The sequence below is a fragment of the Octodon degus genome, unplaced genomic scaffold (assembly GCF_000260255.1).
Source record: "Octodon degus isolate 3935 unplaced genomic scaffold, OctDeg1.0 scaffold00342, whole genome shotgun sequence".
Classification (NCBI taxonomy): Eukaryota; Metazoa; Chordata; class Mammalia; order Rodentia; family Octodontidae; genus Octodon; species Octodon degus.
Window position 1 is genome coordinate 311,523 of NW_004524918.1, and position 22,226 is coordinate 333,748.

Consider the following 22,226-nt stretch of genomic DNA (forward strand, 5'->3'; position numbering starts at 1 on the left):
GTGCCCCTGAGAGGGTAGCATGTGAAGCTGTGAGTGAGAAGCCTATTCAGTGGAAACTCCAGAAGTTTGGAAAAGTCAGGAACGTAGATCAGCTAAGGGAAACTGCAAAGAGAGAGCAAAGCTTGCCTAAGAGAATCCATGGGAACTACCACCAGAGTGCTATAGTGGTGGAGCCATGTGGAGTTCACAATTTGCCACAGATTGCTTCAGATGTTTCACAAGGACCTGCAGGACTTAATGTTTGTCCTTCTGGATATTTGGACTTGATTTGGCTCCAATGGTTTGTATCCTCCTGTATACCTTTTGGAATAGCAATGCTTATCTTGTGCTTTTGAATGTTGGATGTATTTAACTTTTCATTCGTACAGGGACTCACAGTTGAGAAGTTGCCTTAGATCTTGGAAGAGACTTGGGACTTGGACTTTTCAGCAATGCTGAAACTGTTGGGACTTTGGCAACTCTTAGAGATGGACTAAAATGCCTTTTGGACAAAGGGATGTGCATGAGACTTTGGGAATCCAGGGGCGGAATGTTATGGTTTGTGTCTAGTTGTCCCCCCCAAAGCCTCATGTAGGTCATGGGACAGACGCACCTGGAGGAGCAGCTAGTGGCTTGAGGGGCAGGGCAGAGGACCACAGTGGGACCCGGGGGGTGGGGCCAGAGATGCGTGAGTTGTTAAACTGGCTAGCCTGTGCTTTCTCAGAGATGTGCAAAGGGTCATCCTGGACACAGCAGCGCCCCACCCTCTCCTCCAGTGTCTTGAAACCTCCAGTAAGTGTGAGCTAAATAAACCTTTCCTTTCCTCATTTTGAGTGTTGGGTATTTGTCCCAGCAACAAGAGAAGAGTAATACATTAACCTTTAATCTACACAAATACCATGTCCTGTTTGCTAAGGGCAGTTACAAAAAGAATTAATCAGTCTTAGGAGGAATTCCCCGGACATGAGGGCTTAAGGCTGTAATTTTTAAACTAATGAGTGGTCTTGAGCACCCTGTTACTAATTTGCAGAAAATGACATCAATTAGTTCAAAATCTAAGTAATCCATTACAAACTGAACCAAACTTATGGACTTGGTAGATGTCAGCAGATTGTTCCTCCCCACATCCGAATACGCATTCTTGTCAACTGCACATGAGAGGTTCTCCAAAACAGACCACATACTACTCAATAGACGATCTTAGATAAATGCAAAGGAATCAAACTTATCCCATGCACATTATCAGACCACACTGTGGTGAAATTTGAACTACAAGAACTTCAAAAATTAAATAACACCCTCCTGAACAATGAATGGGTCACAGATAAACTTAGTGAATTACACAGTTTCTACAATTAAGTGATAACAAATATATTACCCACCAGAACTCATAGGACACAACGAAAACAGTCCTAAGAAGGAAATTTATAGCAGTGAATACCCATTTCAGGAAAATAGAACAAACACAAATAAATAACTTAATGTTGAACCTCAAACATATAAAAAGAAGAGCAGCATAAGCCAAAAGCTCATATGAGGGAGGAAATTATACACATCGGAGCATTCCCCTGAGTGGATGCTCTCTTTCCTGTACCACTCTGCCTTGGAGCCAGATGATTATGGGCTGAAACTTCCAGTAACTGTGAGCTAAATAAATCTTTCCTTCCCCAAAAAAAATAAAAAATAAAATTAAAATAAACATCAGAGCAGAAATAAGTGCACTGGAGACTAAAAACAAATACAAAGAATGAATCAGATAATTGATTCTTTGAAAGATTAAATAAAATCAACAAAACCTTAGCCAACCTTATCAAAAAAGGAAACAAGAGATTCAAGTTCATATAATTAGGAATGAAAAAGATGAAATCACAAGAGATCCTGAAGAAATCTAAAGATAATCTACACATATTTTTAACAACTTGTATTCTAATAGGACAAAAGAGGGGCTGGGAGATGGCTCAGTGGAATAAGTGCTATCTTGGCAAGTACAAGGGCCTGAGTTCAATCCCCAGTTCAAAAAAAAAAAAAAAAAAATCTAATAGGACAAAAAATGCAGGAGAAATGGACAGACTGAAGCTGAATCAAGAAAATATAAAAATTTTAAATAAACCAATGTTAATCAATGAAATTAGAGGTGGAATTAAAAATCTACCAACAAAGTAAAACCCAGGCCTTGACAGACTCACTGCTAAATTCTACAAAATATTTAGAGAAGAATTAGCACCAAGATTTCTCAAACTCTTTAGTGAAGTTGAAAGTGAAGAAATATTCCCAAGTTCATTCCTGGAAGCAAGCATTACCCTGATACCAAAACCAGAGAATGATCCAACTAAGAAAGAGAATTACAGGCCAATTTTGCTAATGAACCTAGATACAAAAATCCTCAATAAGATACTGATAAACATAATAGAGAAAATCATTAAGAAGATTATACACCATGGCCAAGTGGGATTCATCTCAGAGATGCAGGGATGGCTCAACATACATAAATCAATAAATGTAACACACCATATTAACTGAGGCAAGTACAAAAATCATATGATCATTTCAATAGGTGTGGAAAAAAGCTTTTGACAAAGTCCAACACCCATTCATGATGAAAACTTTATAGAAAATTGAAATGAATAGTCTTTATCTCAATCTAATAAAAGCCCTCTATGACAAGGCAACACCATACTAAAATTAGGAACAAGAGAAGCATATCCACTCTTATTCAACATAGTCCTAGAAACTTTAGTCAGAAAAATTATATGAGAAAGAAATAAAAGGAATAATGCTAGGAAAAGAAGAAATTAAATAATCATTATTTGCAGGTGACATAATACTTGACATAGAAGACTCCCAAAACTCCACTAAAAGCTGCTAAATTTAATAAATTCAGTCATGTAGCTGGATACAAAGCCAACATTCAAAAATTAATAGCCTTTCTGTACACAAATAACAAACTCATTGAGAGAAAAATTAGGGAAACATCTTTCACAATAGCATCCAAAAAAAGAAGGAAAGAAAGAAAGAAAGCTAGAAATCAATCTAAAGAAGGATAGTACTATGAAAAAGAATATTAAGGCAGATATCAGAAAATGGAAAGATATCCCTTGCTCTTGGGTAGGAAGAACCAATATAGTAAAAATGGTCATACTTCCAAAACTTACCCACCTTTAATGCAATTCCAATCAAAATTCCAATAGCATATCTCACAGAATTAGAGAAAACAATCCTAAAATTCATTTAGAACCAGAAGAGACCTGGAATAGCAAAGGGAATTCTAGGCAACAAAGATAAGGCAGGGGGCATCCCAATCCCTGACTTGAAATTATTCTATAAAGCTTCCATGATAAAAAACAGTGTGCGCTGGCAAAAGAACAAACCTGAAGATGACTGTAACAGAATAGAAGATACAGAACCAACTCCAGATGTACTCAGCCACCCTATCTTTGACAAAGGTGCCAAGTACATTTACTAGAAGAAAGATGATCTCTTTAATAAATGGTGCTGGAAAAACTGCCTCCGCATGTGCAGAAGATTAAAATTGGACCAATAGCTTTTACCATGCATAAATTAAATTCAAAACAGATCAAAGATTTAATAATTAAAACAGAAACATGAGATGTGCTGGAAGATAGACTAGGTAAAACTGTTGAAAACATTGTTATGGACAAAGACTTTATGAATAAAAGCCCAGTTGCACAGGAACCATCACAAAGAGTCAACAACAGGGACCTCATCTTACTAAAAACCTTTGACACAGCAAGAGAAACCACCAACAGCGTGAAGAGACAACCCACACTGTGGGAAAGAATGTATGCCAGCTGTGCCTCAAAGGATTGTTATTGAGAATGTATAAAAAACTGAAAAGAAAATCAGGCCTTCCACATTTGAAGACCCAATCCAAACATGGGCATCTGAGATGATTACACACTTCTCAGATGAAGAAATACAAACAGTAAATAAATACATGAAAAAGTGTTCGATATCATTGGTGATTTGAGAGATGCAAATTGAAACAACACTGATCCTCCCCCACATGAAATACTTGTGTATGAAATACTACTTGTTTGTCCAGCCTTGCTGGCCATGAGGTCTAGGCATTGTTGTTCTGTTCAGTGATGTGCATGAAATTACAGGAGTTTATAAAAGGAAATAAGGGGAAAAGGTGAGGAGTGAGATAAAAGAGCAGTTGTTTGATGTCAATCCATTTATCCTAAGCTTCCTCTTCTTACCCTCCTCCGTGTTTCTAATTTGGTGAGTTCTTCATGCCACCCATAATGCTTTGCATTGGTGTATGCTGGTAGATGGTTTCATAAATTGTTTTGTTTTATTGCATGCTTTCCTCATTAAAAGTTTTCCAATTAAAACAAACAAAAGAAAAACACTGACATTCCATCTCACTCCAAAAAGAATGGCTATTAAATTAACCAGTAACAAATGCTGGAGGATCTATGGGATAAAAGGACCCTTCTCCATTGTTGGTGGGCGTGTAGACTGGGACAACCACAGTGGAAATCAGTGTGGAGATTCCTCAGAACTCTAGGGTTGGAGGGTCCGCTTGACCCAGCTATTCCCCTTCTGAGTATCTTCCCAGAAGAATTAAAAAGCATTGTGCCACAATGTTACATATGCTCACTTGTTTATAGCAGCACAATTTGTAATAGCTACATCTTGAAAACAATCCAAATGCCCATCAACCAAGGAATGGATTAAAAAGACACGGTCCTTTTATATGGTGGAGTAGTACTCAGCCATAAAGAAAAATAAACTGGAGACTTTTATAAGCAAATAGATGCAACTTGAGACCATACTCATAAGTGAAATAAACCAGATTTGCATGTGTAAACATTGTATTGTCTCCCTAGTGTAAGAAGCTGAAAGAGTAAGTAAGATCCAAACTGAGCTGGGGAAATAGAAGAATAAAGGGAGAGAAAAGAAAAAGGAGTGTGTGTGTGTGTGTGTGTGTGTGTGTGTGTGTGTGTGTGTAAAAGATAAGATAGTTATACTACTAATTTTTCTTAGTTCATTGAAGAGATAGGCTTGTGCTAATATTAGATGGACAATTAAATGCTGACATCTCATACTCTGAGTAACTAATTTAAAGATAATAACATGCAACATAGCCACTGTTACCCTTCTATCATACTTTTGAAATTATTTTTTCTTAAAATAAAATAGAGGAGAGGGAGAGAGGAAAAACTGGGGGAGGGAAGGGGGGAAAGGAAAGGAAGAAAGAGAGAAGAAAGGAAGAAAGATCAAAGGAGGAAAGGAAGAAGACAAGGAAAGGGGCTTACAATATCAAAAAGAAAAATAAAATGCTTAGCAATAATAAATTTAATGAGGACGCAAAAGTCTAGAGCTCTGCAAATTATAAGACGTTACTAAAAGAGATTTAAGGACATAGAAGTAATGAAAAAGTAGCAAATATTCATATGTTAGAAGACGTAATAGCATTAGCATGACCATCTGAGGATTCAATGCACTCTCTAGTAAAAGCTCAGTGGTAATTCTTTCAGAAACAGAAAAATGCATCCTAAAGATCACATGGCAAAGCAGTAGATCCTGAATAGCTGATGTCATCTTGGACAAATTTGGGGGACTTATACTTTCTAATTTTAAAATGCAATACAAAGCCACAGTAACGAAAACAATGTAGTCCTGAGCTGGGCATGGTGGCACACTCCTGTAATCACCCCACTCAGAAGGCTGAATGTTATGGTTTTTGTCTGGATTATGACATAATTCTGAAACATCAAAGACTGACTGAGGCAGGGAAATTCTCTGTATGTTTTAGAAATATTCTGTTTTCTGGTTCTACTGATCAACAGTGATCTATTTGCTAAGAGCATACTTTGGCCCATCTGGTATAATTCATAGTGTTTACACTTGACCTTTGAAATGTACTATATCCATTAGGCTTCAGGCAGAGAAACAGATCCCCCAGGCAACAGACCCATGCATATTCATATATAGTCTTACAAAGAACTGGGTTACATAATTGTGAATCCGGGTATGGAGGCCCAAGCCTCTAATCCCAGTGCTGGGAAGGGTGTGACAGGAGGATCACTATGAGTCTGAACCGCATAGCAAGACCCTGTATCAAATTTAAAAAAGTAAAAAACACCCTGAGATGCTACTTCCCTATCAACAAAATCCAAGTTTCCCAACATCTTATGCCGACAAGGTTATGACGATACAGTGATCTTATACACTGTTACGGGTGTTATCCCTTAGAAGGGGAATTTGGCAATGATCTGTCAAAATTACAAATTTAGTTTGACACAGAAAATCCTCCTATGAAAAGTATATCTCTAAAGATACATAAACCTTCCCATAGGGGAAATACCTGCAAGGTGCAGCAGGCACAAGGTCGTTCACCATACCACTGTCTATAAGGAGAAGTAAAAGTGTTGGTTAAATTTGCTAGTCCTTGCTTCATCAAAGAAATCTTCCTTAATCCTTCCAATATGACGCAAACTGTGAGCAGTTGAGAAAACCAAAAATGTGGGCAGTGTAAGGGCATTGAGAATACAGTGTTTCGGGAGTGTTATTCATTCATTTGTGCAACAAATATTCATTGGTACTTACTGTATGTCAAGCTGTTATTGGGACTGAGGACTAGTATGTACCAGTGGCCAAGGACAAACTTCCTGTCATTGAGTCATTATAATGAGAAAGATCGATGAATAGATATATAATATCAGCCCTGTTTATAATAGCAAAAATCTGGGAAGTCTAGGTGTATACCTTAAAGGGTACTGGTTACATATAGTATGGTACAGCCCCAGAGTGGAATACTGTATGGCAAAGAAATAAAATAAGGAAATTTTCATTATACTGATAGAGAAGTGCATCTATGGCTTACTGTTAAAAGAAAAAAGCAAGACAATGAACAATGTGTATTATAATGTTAAGAAATAGAGGAAATAAAAATATATCCATATTGCTTATGTTTATGGGCCCAGCAAGCTTCCGCTGTGAGATTCTGCTACCTGCTGATATTGCTTATGTTTAGAGAAAGATTAGAAAGCTACAGAAGAAGGCCAGCCAGATAGATCAGTGGATTAAAGCACCTGCTTAGGCAGGCACAGGGACTGGGGGTTTGATCCTCAACATGCTGTGCCAGGCCTACCCCCAGGGAACGCTGAGATGGTGATTGAGACTGGGTGTGGTGATGCATGCCTGTAATCTCAGCACTTGGGAGGCTGAAAACAGGAGGATCACTAGGAGTCTGATCTGTGTAGTGAGACCCTGTACTAAATATATATATATATATATATATATATATATATATATATATATAGCTACAGAAGAAAACGTATGGTGAATATACACTACTTTTGTAATGAAGAAAAGCAAATGAACAATAAGGCAGTCACCAGCCTGCCAAAAATTAGAAAGTCTAGAAATATCACGTGTTCTCACAGACATAGAACAACATGCCTGTTTAAATGAATATTAATTTATATAACCATTTTGGAAAACAGCTTTATATTAATAAAATGGAAGATAAACAAAGTTCATGTTTCATTAATTCTATTACTACTTTTAGATCCAATGCCACGGCATGGGTCTAAGAATATCCACTGCAGGTGGAAGTAACACAAATGGTTGTCTGTAGACCAAAAATAGCTTGGACTTTCTTCCTATGGAATGCTCTTGGCAGCATTTGACTCCAAAAGCTGTGGTTCACTTCTAGGCTCCCAATTCTGTCACTGATCTGTATGTCTATCTTTATGCCATTAAAATAAGTTTATGTCATCTGTGAAGAAAGGTCATGTTACTTTTTCCTTTCCAAGAAGGTTGGATGCCTCCTATTCTTTGTCTCACCTAATTGTCAAAGTAGTTTTGGACATTTGAGACAGGCAATTATATTTGCAGAAAACCTTTCTGAGTCCGTAAAACTGTCAGACCTAAGAAACAAATCTACAAATCCATGCACAAAACACAACACACACTATCAGTTGCATTTCTGTACCTCAGCAATGAATCATCCACAAAGGAAAGAAAACACCAAGACTTACACACTGAAAACTATAGTCAAAAGATGTACACTTCTATCAATTGATAAATACATGAAAGAAGTGTATCATACAATGAAATACCATTCAGCAGTAAATAAGGAAGTGAGTTCCCACATATGCTGCTACATAAATGACCCTCGAAAATTCTTTCCACATGAAATACTCAAAGTAAGTGAGTCCATAGACATAGATGTAGTGCTCTCCGGGACAGAAGGGAGAGAGACTTGAGGAGCGCCAACTTAACATGTCTGGGGCTCATTGGGTGGGGGCAATGGAGATGTTTTGTAACTCTATGGGTGGTTGTGCAATTGTATGAAATGGTATTAAGTTTATGTTGTATAAATTTTATCTTAATTTTTCTCTGAATGTTTTATCTTGTAGTATCCTACGCTACATGATGGTTGTAATACTGTATATTACCTCTGTGAGGATATTTATTTTGTTCCGTGTAAATGAGCCAGGTTTTTTAGTTTCATTTTCATATAGTTAGCTTTTTAGAGATAGCTGATAATTCTAAATTGCTTGCTCATCTTTAAGAAAGGGGAACAAATAAGGTAAATGACTACTGGAGTGTTAAAATTTGGATCTAGAATGTTCCCCAAAGCCCCACATGTTAAAGGCTTGGTCCCCAGCTCTGTTTGGAAGTGGCTGAACTTTCATGAGGTAGGGCCTTGTGGGAAGTCTTCAGCCTTTAAGGGTGTACCTTTAAAGGAGATAGTGGGCCCCACTTCCTTTCTCTGCTTTTCTTTATTCCCAGCTTCTGAGGAGAGCTGCTTTGCTCCACCGCACACTCTCTACTCTACGATGTGCTTGCTGCCTTGCCACAGGCCCAAAAGCAGTGGGGCCAACTGGGAGGCAAGGTAAACCTTTCTCTATATATGGACATTATCTCAGATATTTGTTATAGTAAGAGATATTTCTTTTGGTGCCAGAAATCAAATTCAGGACTTTGCACTTGCCAGGCAGATGCTGTGTCACTGAGCTAGATCTCCAGTCCTTGTTAGCTGACCAACACAGTGGGATTTTTGATCTGTAAGCTTCACCCTAGATGCCTGCTGGGCTTTGTGTGGGTTACCTGACATCAGAGTATGTTCAGGCTTTTCCTTTTGATTTTGTCAGGTTCTCTAGAAAAAGCTCTAAAAGTCTCTTACCTGGAAGAAAAACCACAGTTGTCAGCATGGTGCAAGAAATGCATATTTATTTTCCAATTATATACAAAAGTTGACATGAAAGTTTGTTATGATACAAAAAAAAATAAGTGGTCTTTTCTACATTGACATACTGTCAAATACTGTCAGCATACATTTTAAATTTTAAAGTGTTTAACAAACGCTTATATGACGTAAGACTTAGTAGGCACTTAATATATACTCCCTGCCAAGCCAAAGTATATTAACAGAGAAATGCAAACAAGAAGTAATATTTTATATGGTAAAAGTCAATAAACCTGAAAGAGGAAAAATATTCAACATAAGAAAGAGTAAAGAACATTTGCAGTAGGGAATATTAAATATTTGGAAAGCATGATAAAATTAACAAAGAAAAGTATACTGAAAATTATAGCTCCGTGGGGCTGACAGTGTAGCTTGGTGCCATGCAAAATATACCTTAGCACTCCCGAGGACTGGGTGTAGCGCTCCCCGACAGTCGTGCTGAAACGACAGCGCCCTTCTTTATCTCCAGTACGGTGGGCCATTTCCCAGAATAACTAAGGAAACATCCCTGAAGTCCTTTCCTCCCCTAACTGACAATGAAACCACCATCCAAATACCAAGCCCACATTTCCTGCCTCCTATTTAGCATAGAATTATCACTTCTTATTTACAGATCGGTGATTTTTTTTTCTACTTTACTTATGGTTACTGAAAACTCTCACTAATATTCCTGCCACAAGGCTGGCAATAGCAAGGGCTAATGCTGTTCCTCGATAGACTATCAGTTGTCTCACTGTCAAGACCTCCCCAATGGTAGGAACCACATGCTGGTTTTCTTGCAGCACCATCAGCTGAGCAGTCTGGCCCTCTGGTCTGATAACATCAGGTAAAATCACATCACCGGTTACTTCTCTTTCCAGGTTTGGTAGATCTGTGTGAAAAAAACAGTGAGGAACTTACTAGGACTAAGTCAAGTAAAATAAAATAAAATAAAATAAATTTAGGACTTTGTATCCGTGTATGCATGAACTCATTTATCTATTTATTTTGCAGTACCAGAGATCACACTCAGGACCTTGCACGTGTCAGACAGGCACTTGTGCTGCTGGACTATATCCCTGACTCCTATTTTTTTTGAAAGAGAACACAAAAATAGTCCAACAAAACTTCATTAGAAATGATACAGAATTTTATTAAACAAAATAATAAGATTTCAACAATGGTTGTTATAGTTCATAATGTTATCTTCAGATTAGTTGTTTTAATAACTAGATATAAGAATGTAAAAATGGTCAAAAGAAGTTATAAGAAGTTAAAAAGAGGAAGAGAAAAAGGATTTTAAGCATTAACTGGTCCTTTCAGTAAACCAGCAGAAATCAGCAGTACAGTTATCAAGCTATCCTGTGTATATGCATAAATACATGTTTTTCTTGCCTTCTTTCTTTCTCTTGTCCTTTTCCTCATCCCAGTTGTTCCTTCCCTTTGAGCAGAGGCTTTCCCTTTCACAGTATCTATTGTGCCTTTCAGATTTTTATTTACTCTTTCAGGTTCTTACACTAGTGAGACGACATGATGTTTGCACATACAGGTGTGATTTATTTCACTTACGAGTATGGTCTCTAATTGCATCCATTTACCTATAAAAGCACTGAGTTTTTCTTTTCACATGAAATTATATTAGTGAAATTTATATGAGAATACATTATTAAAAGTGACCATAAAACTCTGCCACATTATGCTAGAATACATAAAAGAATGGTTTCCAGTACCTGTTGGGGGCAGTACAGAGTCTTTATTGCCTTTTAGCCCAGCTCGAACTTGTGCCTAAAAACAAGGTCACATGAGGAAAGGAAACAGAGATCAAGTCCAAATAACAATTTCTTTTTAAAGTTCATCTTTTTTTTTTTTCGGTTAAGAAAGTTAATTTATTGCACATCTCAACCACTACAAAGACTTCCAGGTAAATAAACAACACTTCATAATTTCAAATTGCTATAAAACTTAAAGACAAGCATGCAATTACAGACAGTTCTAAGAACAAGTTTCTGGCTAGGCACTGCCCCAGTTGGGACTAGAATTGCTGGTAGCATCTTAAACCACCTTATTGGAAATCTACAATGATATACATAAGTATGTATTATGACTGCTGCTAAAACTGCTCTTGAAGGGTTCTAATATTTAGCACCACCTTTCATGGTTCTACAAATGCCTTACCACAAAAACAAAGCACCAAAAACCTTCTGACCTCCCCATCACATGCTCAGCTCACAAACAAGACAAAAGCCCTGTGGCCAGAGTCACAGATTTAACATATTATTTGTGCACATGCACTTTAGTGTTCCAAAGCACAAACAGATGGAAGAAAATAAAGATAAATGATATTACCATCTACAGGTTTCTTCATGATCAAACAAAGTCCTGTACACTCCATTCTCTCAATAAAGCAAACTGAATTTAGGAAAGATTACTAGTAGGCAAATTGAAATGAATTTGAAATCTCAAGGGTGACTAAAGCTCGAACAGAAAGCGCTGATACCCTAAGCTCACCCATGTGTCCCCTTGCTAAGACTCCCTCGCCTGTAGCAGTTATCCACCCATCTCACCTCACCATAAATCAAGCTCACAGTTCAACCCACTGGTGCTCCCAATGGTCAGGGTCCGGACTCTCTGCACATATATTCTCCCCCACAGCCCACGGATATCTAGCATACTGCATTTTAGTAAAGAATAAACAAAAAAAATTTTAAAAATAAACCTAAAAAGGAGGTAATCACTTTGAACAAGAAACAATGTTTCTAAGATTACTGTATCAAACAGGAAAATATGTCCAATGAACTTTGAAAAACAGATTGGGTCTCTGATTATTATTATTATTATTATTATTATTATTATTAGCCTTTTTGAGAGAGGGTCTCACTATGCAGTTCAGGCTGGCCTTGAGCTCACTTTGTAATCCAGGCTGGTCTCAAACTCACAATGATCCACCTGCCTCAGCCTCCCGAGTGCTGGGATTATCTGCGTGCATCACCACACCCGGCTGGTTATAGTTCACTGTGTGTCTTGCTGCCAGGGGCATTGTGTACCATTTGACCTGAAAAGGTTCCCTGCTGTGTCATGGGATTAAGTAGAGCCGCCTGCTAAAATCAGCGTGAACACCGTTACCTGCTCCGCAACTCTACTCCAGTTTGTCCTCAGGATGCACACCGAGTAGAAAAGGGCTTGAATGAAGACACAAACTGTCAACCCAGACCAGAGACCTGTGGGTATAGCAGGAGTATCAGAGTTTAGATTTGCTTCAAGTCAGTTCCCCTGGCCATTAAATTTCTTCCCTAATAATCCCTAATTTGTGGAGCACACTTCAGTTAATTAACTTCCCTTCCTAAAATTTCAGATCAGCATGGATCAGGAATTACACACAAATCCATCACTGATTCACAGGGATTACACACAAATCCAGCACCTACTGTGTACAATAGCAAGCAACTTATGACTGGATAAAGAAAACAGGGTCTTAGAGTCTAAAAGGTGAACAGTTGCTTTTTAAAAAAATAAAGATGAAACGCAAAACCCCAGAAATCATTAAGCACAAGGAGACTGCTTTGGCTAACTGGTACTTCCCCAGTGTCTAACACAGCTCCTGGCAGAGAGGCAGTGTAACAACTTGGCAGTGCTGTTCCCGCACAGAACGACGGATCCCAGCTTGAGGCTCATCACACATCCCGTGGGCCCAGCCTGTACCCACCACTAACAGAGAAAGGATATTGAAGACCACCAAACGGCAGCATTTCCAGGAAGATGAGAAACTGAGTCCTTGCTTTAATTTGAATACAATAAAACTAATCTACCAGCTGAAATTTGAATTTCATAAAGGAATGGGGAAACAATAAAAATTTTGAAAGGTAAAAATGTACTGGCTAGACACAGAGCAAAAAGAATTTTTTCAATTTACATTATTGCATTCATTCAGCTCTCCAATTAGATTTTTTTTTTCAATCTGGGTATCGAATCCTGGGCCTCCTGCATGGTAGGCAAGTGCTCTACCATTGCGTTTTGAAATACCAGGCCATGAGAATTTCATGGAAGAGTTTCATCAAACCTTTATAAAAACAGGTGATTCTCACACTATTGAAGTTGTCCCAAGGCATATGAGGAAAAAAAATTTCAAATTGACTTTGTGAAGTGAGTGGTTATGTTTTATATCTAGGGTCCCCAAGAACCTCAGGTACTCATTGGTGGAACTTGAATTATATATATTTGTAGCCCTTACAATTTTTTTAAATGTATTTAGTACACGGTCTATAGGGTCTCACTATATAGATCGGACTAGTAGTGATTCTCCTGTTTTTCAGCCTCCCAAGCACTGAGATTACAGGCATGCGTCACCACACCCAGTCTCCATGGCTGTCTCAGTGCACCCCAGGGGCAGGATCAGCAGCACACACTGGGGATCGAACCCCCAGCCCCTGTGTCTGCCTAAGCAGGTGCTTTAATCTACTGAGCTATCTGGCCAGCCCTTAGCCCTTACAGTTCTGAATTCCTCGTATTATTTATGGTAGTTTTGAGTGGATTACAATGAGGTTCGCAGGCACTCACTGATATCATCGCCCCCCGCAAATCCTCCTTCGGCTCTCTGCCTCCTTCCTGCCATGCACAGCCTCCCTCCTGGCAGGCCCTTTGCTCATGCCACTTTTGCCCTGAAGCCAAGTGACTGTGGACTGAAAAATGTGGGCCAAAATACACTTCTCTTCTTTTAAGCTGTGAGTGAGTGTTGAGTACTTTGTCCCAGGGATAAGAAAAGTGACCAACGTGAGTGTTAATCATAATGTAAATATTATTAGTAATACCAATAGCAAAACCTAACAAAGATGCACAACAAATAAAACAATAGATCAAACTGAACCCATGGTAGATATCTGTAATCCCAGCACTCTGGAAGGTTGAGGAAGGAGAATCACATGTTCAAGCCCAGTGGGGCAACTGAGGAAGACCTTCTCTCAAAATAAAAACAAGTTGAGGAGGCAGCTCAGTGTGAAAGCCCTAGATTCAATACTCAGTACTACAAGAAGAGACAAAAACAAAGCCCTGCAGATCAGACCTACTTATAAAATTCTTAAATAATGAAATATTAACAAAAGGAATCTAGCTGCTCAATAAAGGAACAACATATAATTGAGATAGTTGAGTACAAGGAAACAATTAATGTCACTTATCTTTATATCAGATCTAAGGATTGAGGGCTGGCCAAATAGTTCAGTGGATTAAAGCACCTGCCAAGTAGGCACAGGGACTGGAGGTTTGATCCCTGGGCCTGCTGTGCTGGCCCTGTCCCTAGGGTGCGCTGAGCCAGCGATTGAGACTGGGCATGGTGGTGCATGCCTATAATCCCAGCTCTTAGGAGGTTGTAAACAGGTGAATCACTACAAGTCTGATCTAGTAGTGAGATCCTGGACACCCTATAGACCCTTCCCTAAGAATAAAAATAAAAATAAAAATAAAAAACAAAAACAAAAAAAAAACAACCAAAGTTCAGGATGAAGGGCTGGTGAGATAGCTCAGCGGACTAAATGCCTGCTTAGCCAAGCACAGGGACAGTTCCACCCCGAGCACCACATGCTGCACTGGCTCTACCCCCTGGGTGTATTGAAACCAGCCTGGTGGCACACATGTAATCCCAGCAAGATCTAAGGATAACAGTGATAGGATCTTTTTTTTTTTTTTTTTTTTTTTTTTTTTTTTTTTTTTTTTTTCTGAACCGGGGATTGAACTCAGACCCTTGCGCTTCCCAGGAAAGTGCTTATTCTACTGAGCCATCTCCCTGGCCCCAATAAGATCATTTCTAAGGGCACCAAAGGAACACTTGACAAAATTCACCATCATTTTTGTTGGAAACATTCAATAAAATAGATTCCATAGACACTTCTTGAACATAACTAAAATAAAAACAAAACAGGTAGGTACACATTTCAGCCCAAAATCCAACTATCACTTAGTAGAGGAACACTGGGATTGCTGGCATTAAAGTCATGATAATCAGTTCTACTGTCATCCGGTATCCTTGTTACAATGCTTCACTGCTAGAGGCATTGTGCAAGAAAAATTGTGCAAGAAAAAAAAATATGAAAGTTGGAAAGAATATAAAATTGAGTTGCAAATGTTATCATTGTGTACCTGAAAAACTGCCTGTAATCTACTCAAAATTAGCACATATAGTAATTCAGAGATATTCAGAATAATTAGAGAAATTCAGAACTGTAAGAGCTACAATTATTAATGGCCTTCATATATATAAACAGTTCTTAAGTTTTCATGATAAAAAAAGCATTTGTCTTTCATTTTCTCTTACTGTACACCAGAGGCTGGGTGATTAATAAATGACAAAAAGTTTATTTTGGTTCATGGTTTTGGAGACTGGGCAGGCAGAAATACCTGTTTAACTTTTGCTTGAATGTTGAAATCCAGGAAGGCATAAAAATGACTATTCCTGTGATGAGAAAGGCTATAGGAGAGGAGGAGAAGTCCAATTCTGAGAAAGCACGATCACATACTAAGGGAGTGACAGCTGCTTCATTTGTCTGCAGGACAGTCCCTACTTCATGCCCATTTTCTGTGCTATGAGCCCATGTTGTTTTAGGCACACAGAAATACATTCTGCGCACACTGCTTACAGCAGACACAATTTGGTAGGAAAATTGTTGGTGATGGAGCGGCAACATGGCTTGGTAACTCTCCTCTTCCCCATCTGTGTACATGATTATTTTTAAGCCTGTAACTTTAATAGCATTTTCAGGTATGCAGCTTTCAGTCATTAAAAGCTCCTGGAATTTCATCAACTGGAAGGACTACCAATGCAGACAAATGATGAATTTTTAAATATAATTTATCATTGTTATATTAAATGGCCAAATCATTCCAGAATTTGATATTCTCATCCCTCTCATTTAGTCTTCCTCCCCTCTATGGGATTATTGCCCAAAATTATGAAACATGAAAAAACAGAAGCAAGTTTTTCTAAAATGTGTACCTGATACTAGAACATAAAAGCTGTGTCAGAGAAACATCTGCTTCACAAAAACACAGATGGCCTCCAGGTGTTGGATGGCCTGAGTCAGTTCCCAAGTGTTTGACAATACTGCATTTGTTGTTTTTATTTTATTTATTAGTTCATGTTTAGAGTACACAGTGATTACACGCATCGTGGGGAGGTGGTATCTGTACCTCTTCACCTTCCTTCCCTCCCCCTCCCAAGCCCACATTTATTCTCTACAGAGACAGTGACACACTCCGAGATGCAACTTGAGAATAGTTTTCCTGAGAAGGGATGAAGTGGGTGAGAAAAACAGAAGCTGCCTGGAGGCATACGCCTCTGCTTTCTCCCTCTGTAGGAAAACAGATGCAAAGATGTAACAGCTAAAGAGGGTAATAAGTGATCGGGTTAGAAGCAGTTTACTGGCTATATAAAGGCTAAGATAAATAGCATTTTTGCCCTGTTATAAACTCTCAGCTCTTCCTCTCTTGTATATGGGATGGACCCTCACAGATATGAAAGATATTATGGCCACACAACTGGTCCAACTTGGTAGCAAGACTGGGGCTGAGTCCTTAAATTTACGTCAACCAGGAAGGAGTCAACAAGGAGGCTGGGGTGGTAGAGATGTCGGCAGAGCAGCCAGGAATGGTGGGGAAGCGGGAAGTACAGTGCGCGCTGCAGGCATGAGCTCAGGCCACTGCTCAAGATCTGCAGTATGAACATCTGGGAGCAAGGCCAAGACTTCCGAGGAGGAGTATGCAGAACACAGGGACAAAAGCGCTACCACCATCCTGGTCCCTGGTGAAGCCAGCATTCCAAGAGCAGAGAGGGGGAAGAAGGCCAAGGAACTAGATAAGAGAGTAAATTGAGGGCAGAGAGAGTGAACTGCAAAAGACGGATAGCTCAGGGCTTGATATATACAGGTACTCCGTGAAGGTTTATTGAACAAATGAGAGAATCATAAAATCCATATAAGAGGGACAACACACAGTGCTAACAAATGTGACTCTGGACTCAAACTACCTGGGTTCAGATCCTGTCTCATCCCTTCATTACTGAGGGGCTTGGAATAATTACTTAACCATTTTAGGTTTTAAATTTTTCACATATAAAAACAGGCTAATGAGATATTCTATCTTAAGCAGTTGTTATAAATTTATTTGGCTTCTGAGCCAGGGTGCTTTCTATGTCATTTAGGCCTCTTATGCTGATGTCTCAGGCCTGAGCTGCTCTCCTGAGCCTGGAGGCCCGGATGCTCCCGCACCTCACCATAGGTCCCACTGCAGCCTGTTTCTTCTGGTAGCGCCTAATCCCCTGGCAACTGACTGGTTGTGTAATTGTTGACTCTCAGTCTCATCCTGAGGGCAGAAGCATGTTTATTTCATTCAACTTTTTAAAAATGTATTTAGTACAGGGTCTACAGGGTCTCGCTGTACAGATCAGACTAGTAGTGATTCTCTCGTTTTCAGCCTCCCAGGCATTGGGATTACAGGCGCACACCACCACGCCCAGTCTCGTTTATCTCATTCAGTACTGCACTCTCAGTGCATTTGTACAAGGAGCAGTGAACAAATATTGGGAGAGAAAAGAATTTCTCCTCTTGCACACAAAATGACTGTCCGATCAATTGTTTTCTGTCTCAAGAACTTTATCTTAATATGAGTAATGAGATTTGCAGTGAGTCACTGAGGAATGAAACACATACCTATTATCCCAAGCTTAGCAGCAAACATCAGAGACACTCCAATGGGAAAGCCAAACACGTAGTAACTGATGACGTTCAGGAGAGCGCCAGTCTTTTGCTTTCCAATCCCTCTCAGCACTCCGCCGCCCGCACCCTAAGGAGAGGAAACCCAACAGCAACACTGCAGCCACACTGCTGTCATCACGTCAGGCTCAGAAGTCCGCACTAGCATCTCACAGGGTTGGGGATGGTGAAATAGCAGACAGAACGCATTGTGCAAGAGATGAAAGAAGACATCCTGGGCAATAAAACTACAGCAGCTTGCATCAGAAAATGATTAAGTAACACTATTTAAATAGCTGGTTATTTATCTTGACTAAAAGTATTTTCTAAAAGTACATGTGTCAGGGATTTAGTTCAGTGGCACAGTACCTGCCTGGCAAGTATAAGGTCCTGAGTTTGATTCCTAGTGCCCCCTACCCCAAACAGAGGTTATACCGATGGTATATCAGCAAAAATCAGTCTGAAATTATGGCTGAAAATATTAATGCAATTGTGAGTTTCTTTTCCACATATTTAAAAAAATCTTTTCTTTCTTTCTTTCTTTCTTTCTTTCTTTCTTTGTTTCTTTCTTTGCTTTAGGGCCTCACTACACATCTCCAACTCATAATGATTCTCCTGTCTCAGCCTCTGCAATGCTTGGATTACACATATGGGTCACCATGCCTGGTTTTGGTAGCCAGCACAGCACACCTGGGTTTCCAGGGATTGAACACGGGTCCTTGCACTTGCCAGGCAGGCGCTTAGCCCACTGTGCTGTCTCCCCAGCCCTCCACTCTTCTTACCACCCTCTGTGCCCACCTTCTGTGTCCAGTCATGGGAACCATATCTTCAGGTTTTTATGGAGAAAGTGGAAGAAATTCCATGGATAAAAAAGCATGACAACTATTCAGGCCTAGATGTTATGTAATGAAGGCTTCTCCGAGAATGATTCCAGTGTACAAGCAAATGGTCTTCTAAAAAAAACACCCACATATCCACAGAAGACCCAGTCTAGACAGGGTCTTTCAAATGTCAGAGTTGACTCAAAGGTAGCATGGGAAAAAAAAAGGTAGCATGGACTATTTGGGAGGGTTCATGACAGGTCACCTCAGCACTTGGCCAGGACACCACTCATGGCACTCAGGTACCCGGTACAGTTAGAAGAGGTAGAGAATGCCAGTCTCCTCTGCCTCAGAACGATGTACTCCTGAGTAACAAATCTTTCCCTCAAATGCTTAGGCTGCTTGAAGCAAGAGGTCACTCTTTTCAAAAATGAAATCATGGATGCTCAATTTTTAATATAAAAAAGACAGAAACAAAAGACATATTAATACATACGATGGAGTAAAATCACTCCAAATACTCACTGCCAGTGCATCAAAGAGATGAAAAGGAGCAAAAATAAGCATCACGTGGCTCACAAGGGAAATAATGTCCCTGTTGAAGGAGAAGAAAGCAGTCAGAAAACTCACAAACCAGATAATTCAGTCCAAACAATACATTACCTTTTGACAAAGGAAGTACATAGTGAAACTTTTCTAATTCAGATTTTATTGCTACTGTATATAAAACTTAGATTAATGGGGATATGGTTAGGCTACAATTCTTAAGGCTCCACTTATGGGTGCACAAATATAACAAATGGGACCAAAAAAAGCAGCAGGTTTCAGCTTCTGCATGAGTCTTCTTCAAAAACAGAGTTGAAATCCAGTGTTCATATAGGAAATATTTGCCTCTCTGTGGATTCTCTGAACTCTCTTCATTTATGGAAGATCTGCTTAGAAGGTCTGCAGAGGGGGTGTTGGGCTCTGGAGAGGACACAGCAAGGACAGAGGGGACTGAGCAATGCGCCATGGGCCCAGGGCCTATGTAGTCCATGCAACAGGCCACAGTGCCCTCCCCACAGGAGAAGATTTCCCCTTCCCCTTCTCCCTCCCCCCTCCTCCACTCCCATGTACCCTCAAGGGGAGCCTGTAGCCAAGAGACTCACCCAGTTAGGCGCAGCCCGAAGCCCTAAGTGGCCCTCACTGTGAGCGAGTGTGACCTCTTTAGATGTGACTCACAGGACTGCAGTCACCCCATATATGCACTGCCTCTGCTCATCAACGTAACAGTATGGTCTTTCAGAAAAACCATTATGGAACCAATGCACCCAAGATGCTCAGAAAAGTAACAACAACAACACATACACGCATGGAAAGGGAAAGCAAAATAATGTAAGCATGCTGACACAAAAGGAACCTGAAACAAGGCACATAAGAGAACGTTGTTGAAATTATAATTGCTACTCTCAGAGACATTCATAAGCTCACAACAGGCAATCGAGGGAAAGGTGCAATTGGGGACAGTGACTGGAGATGATGAAAAATGTGAACAATAAAACATTTTACTTAAAGACCAGCTAATAAATGACTAAAGACTAAATTCCAACTTCGAAAATAAAAGTTGAAGACTTTTGTCTCTCCAAAAACAGAGAGATAAAAGAGACTGATCCATAAATTCTATCTAACACTTATCTGAAAAGCATTTAAAGGCAAAGAAAGGAAAATGGCACAGAAGGAAGTAAATTTAAGGGAGAAAAATGATACATTTCCTGGAGCTTAAGGGTAATTCAATAGTTCGCATCTAAAGTCCACAGGATGGTAAGTAGAAAAAAAGGATTTACCACATTTAACCACCTTCATTAACCAGTCAAGGGCAAAAATGATAACTCAAAATTTCAGGACAAAGTTTTCTCCTACAAAAGAATGAGAGCCCAGTCAGTGTGAAAGGTCTCTATCCTGGTGACATCAGGGACGATGGCAGGGGAGACATTTCAAGTATCAGTCTCTGCCACAGCGATCACTGGCTGGCAGGAAATGTTAGCAGCAACCATTGATGAATTCTGGAGTCAGCTTGCAATGGTAGGGGATACTGATGACGAGACTGGGAAGTGTGGGTAAGTTTGGGAGCAGCTCCATTTTCCCACCTCTCAGTCCCATAGCAGGCAGCGGCAGCGATGGCCACTCACATATCTGTGTGGCATCCTGGCACCAGGTTGGAGAAAAAGGGACTGCGTGTTTTGATCTACCAGAGATTAACGAAGGGGTGAGCTGGCACAGAGGCTTCCCTGACAGGGCCTGTCAAAGAATTTAAAAAGACGAAAATGTTCAAAACAAACAAACAAACCCTTACTACATCGAAGCATTTAAGTAGAGACATGTAGACTTTGTAAAAACTACACAGAAATTCTCCTCTCTCTAAAGGAGGGTAGCAACCCTCTACTGTTACTAAAGAAATGGAGATTGGCAGTCTGCAATAAGCCAGAACAGCAATGCCACGAGAAGGAGGAGAATCTGATTCCCACCTTTGCTATATCATATTATTTAAAATGTCCAGGTCTTACAAGACATTGCAGAGCACACTCAGGGACAGGAAGGGGTTGTCCTTCATAGGAAGAGGACTTGTGCAAAACTGGCAAATATCATCAAAGCCAATTTTTCCAAACTCTAGTTATTAACTGAAAGCTTGCAGGGACTCAGAGGCCACCATTCTAAGACAGGTGCACAGAGGCCAGAAGCTGGAAGGGACAGCAAACACTATCAGAGGCAGAATTAGGAACCAACCAAACATGACAAGATGAATAAAAATAAGAACAATCAACAAATCCACATGTGGGATTCTACATTTGGGTTCAAGAGGACAACCATAGGAAGGAAGAGTGGGGACACTGTGGCTGATCCAGCGCACAGTGGCAGGGAGCTCAAAAGTCTCAGAAGGACATGGCCACCAAAACTTAATGCTTCTCTGGGGTCTTCAGGTAAAAGGAGGTATAATGGGCACAGTTCTGCACTGAATGGTGCTGTTAGGTCTAAGAACACTGATGTGATTTTAAGAGAGTCAAGACTCAAAATCATACTCCTTGAGAAACAGCTAAAGGAATTCTGGGTTTCTTCCATGCAGGAGAGGACCTTACGGAGCACAGGAGTTACCTGCCAACACTGGTGAGGCTGTAACTCGGGAGATGATAGGCTAGCACGTGATCAGAAGTGCAGCTGGTATCAGCAGGTGAAAGTGATGCGAGAAAGGGGGACTTCAGCTCTACATAAGCAAGGCGTCCTAAGGCTCAGTACCACCTTGGAGGGCAGCGAGCTCTTCTCTACTGAGGTTATGAAAGTGCATGGAGACTGCACAACCTGGCAGGGACATTGAGGAGGAATCCTGGGGTCGGGTGATTACATCAAATGGCCTTTTAGATTCTCTTTTTTTTGACATCAGTTATTTTTATTTTAAAGAAATAAAAAAAATAAAAACAGTGGTATAAAATCTCAAAACAAGATTTTAGGAGA

General features: G+C 39.9%; 1 protein-coding gene across 1 annotated transcript in view; it reads right to left on the reverse strand.

The window, feature by feature from the left end:
* Positions 1–9,242: 9,242 nt before the first annotated feature.
* The window catches only part of LOC101590334 (multidrug and toxin extrusion protein 2), a 71,398-nt gene continuing 58,414 nt past the window's right edge, over positions 9,243–22,226 (reverse strand). Inside the window, exons 13-17 of the mRNA XM_004647946.2 lie at positions 19,266–19,335; positions 17,878–18,010; positions 12,308–12,402; positions 10,915–10,969; positions 9,243–10,076 (exon numbers count right to left, since the gene is read on the reverse strand). Coding sequence (XP_004648003.1) covers positions 9,841–10,076; positions 10,915–10,969; positions 12,308–12,402; positions 17,878–18,010; positions 19,266–19,335 — 589 coding nt within the window. The 3' untranslated portion in view covers positions 9,243–9,840. The remainder of the gene's footprint in view (positions 10,077–10,914; positions 10,970–12,307; positions 12,403–17,877; positions 18,011–19,265; positions 19,336–22,226) is intronic.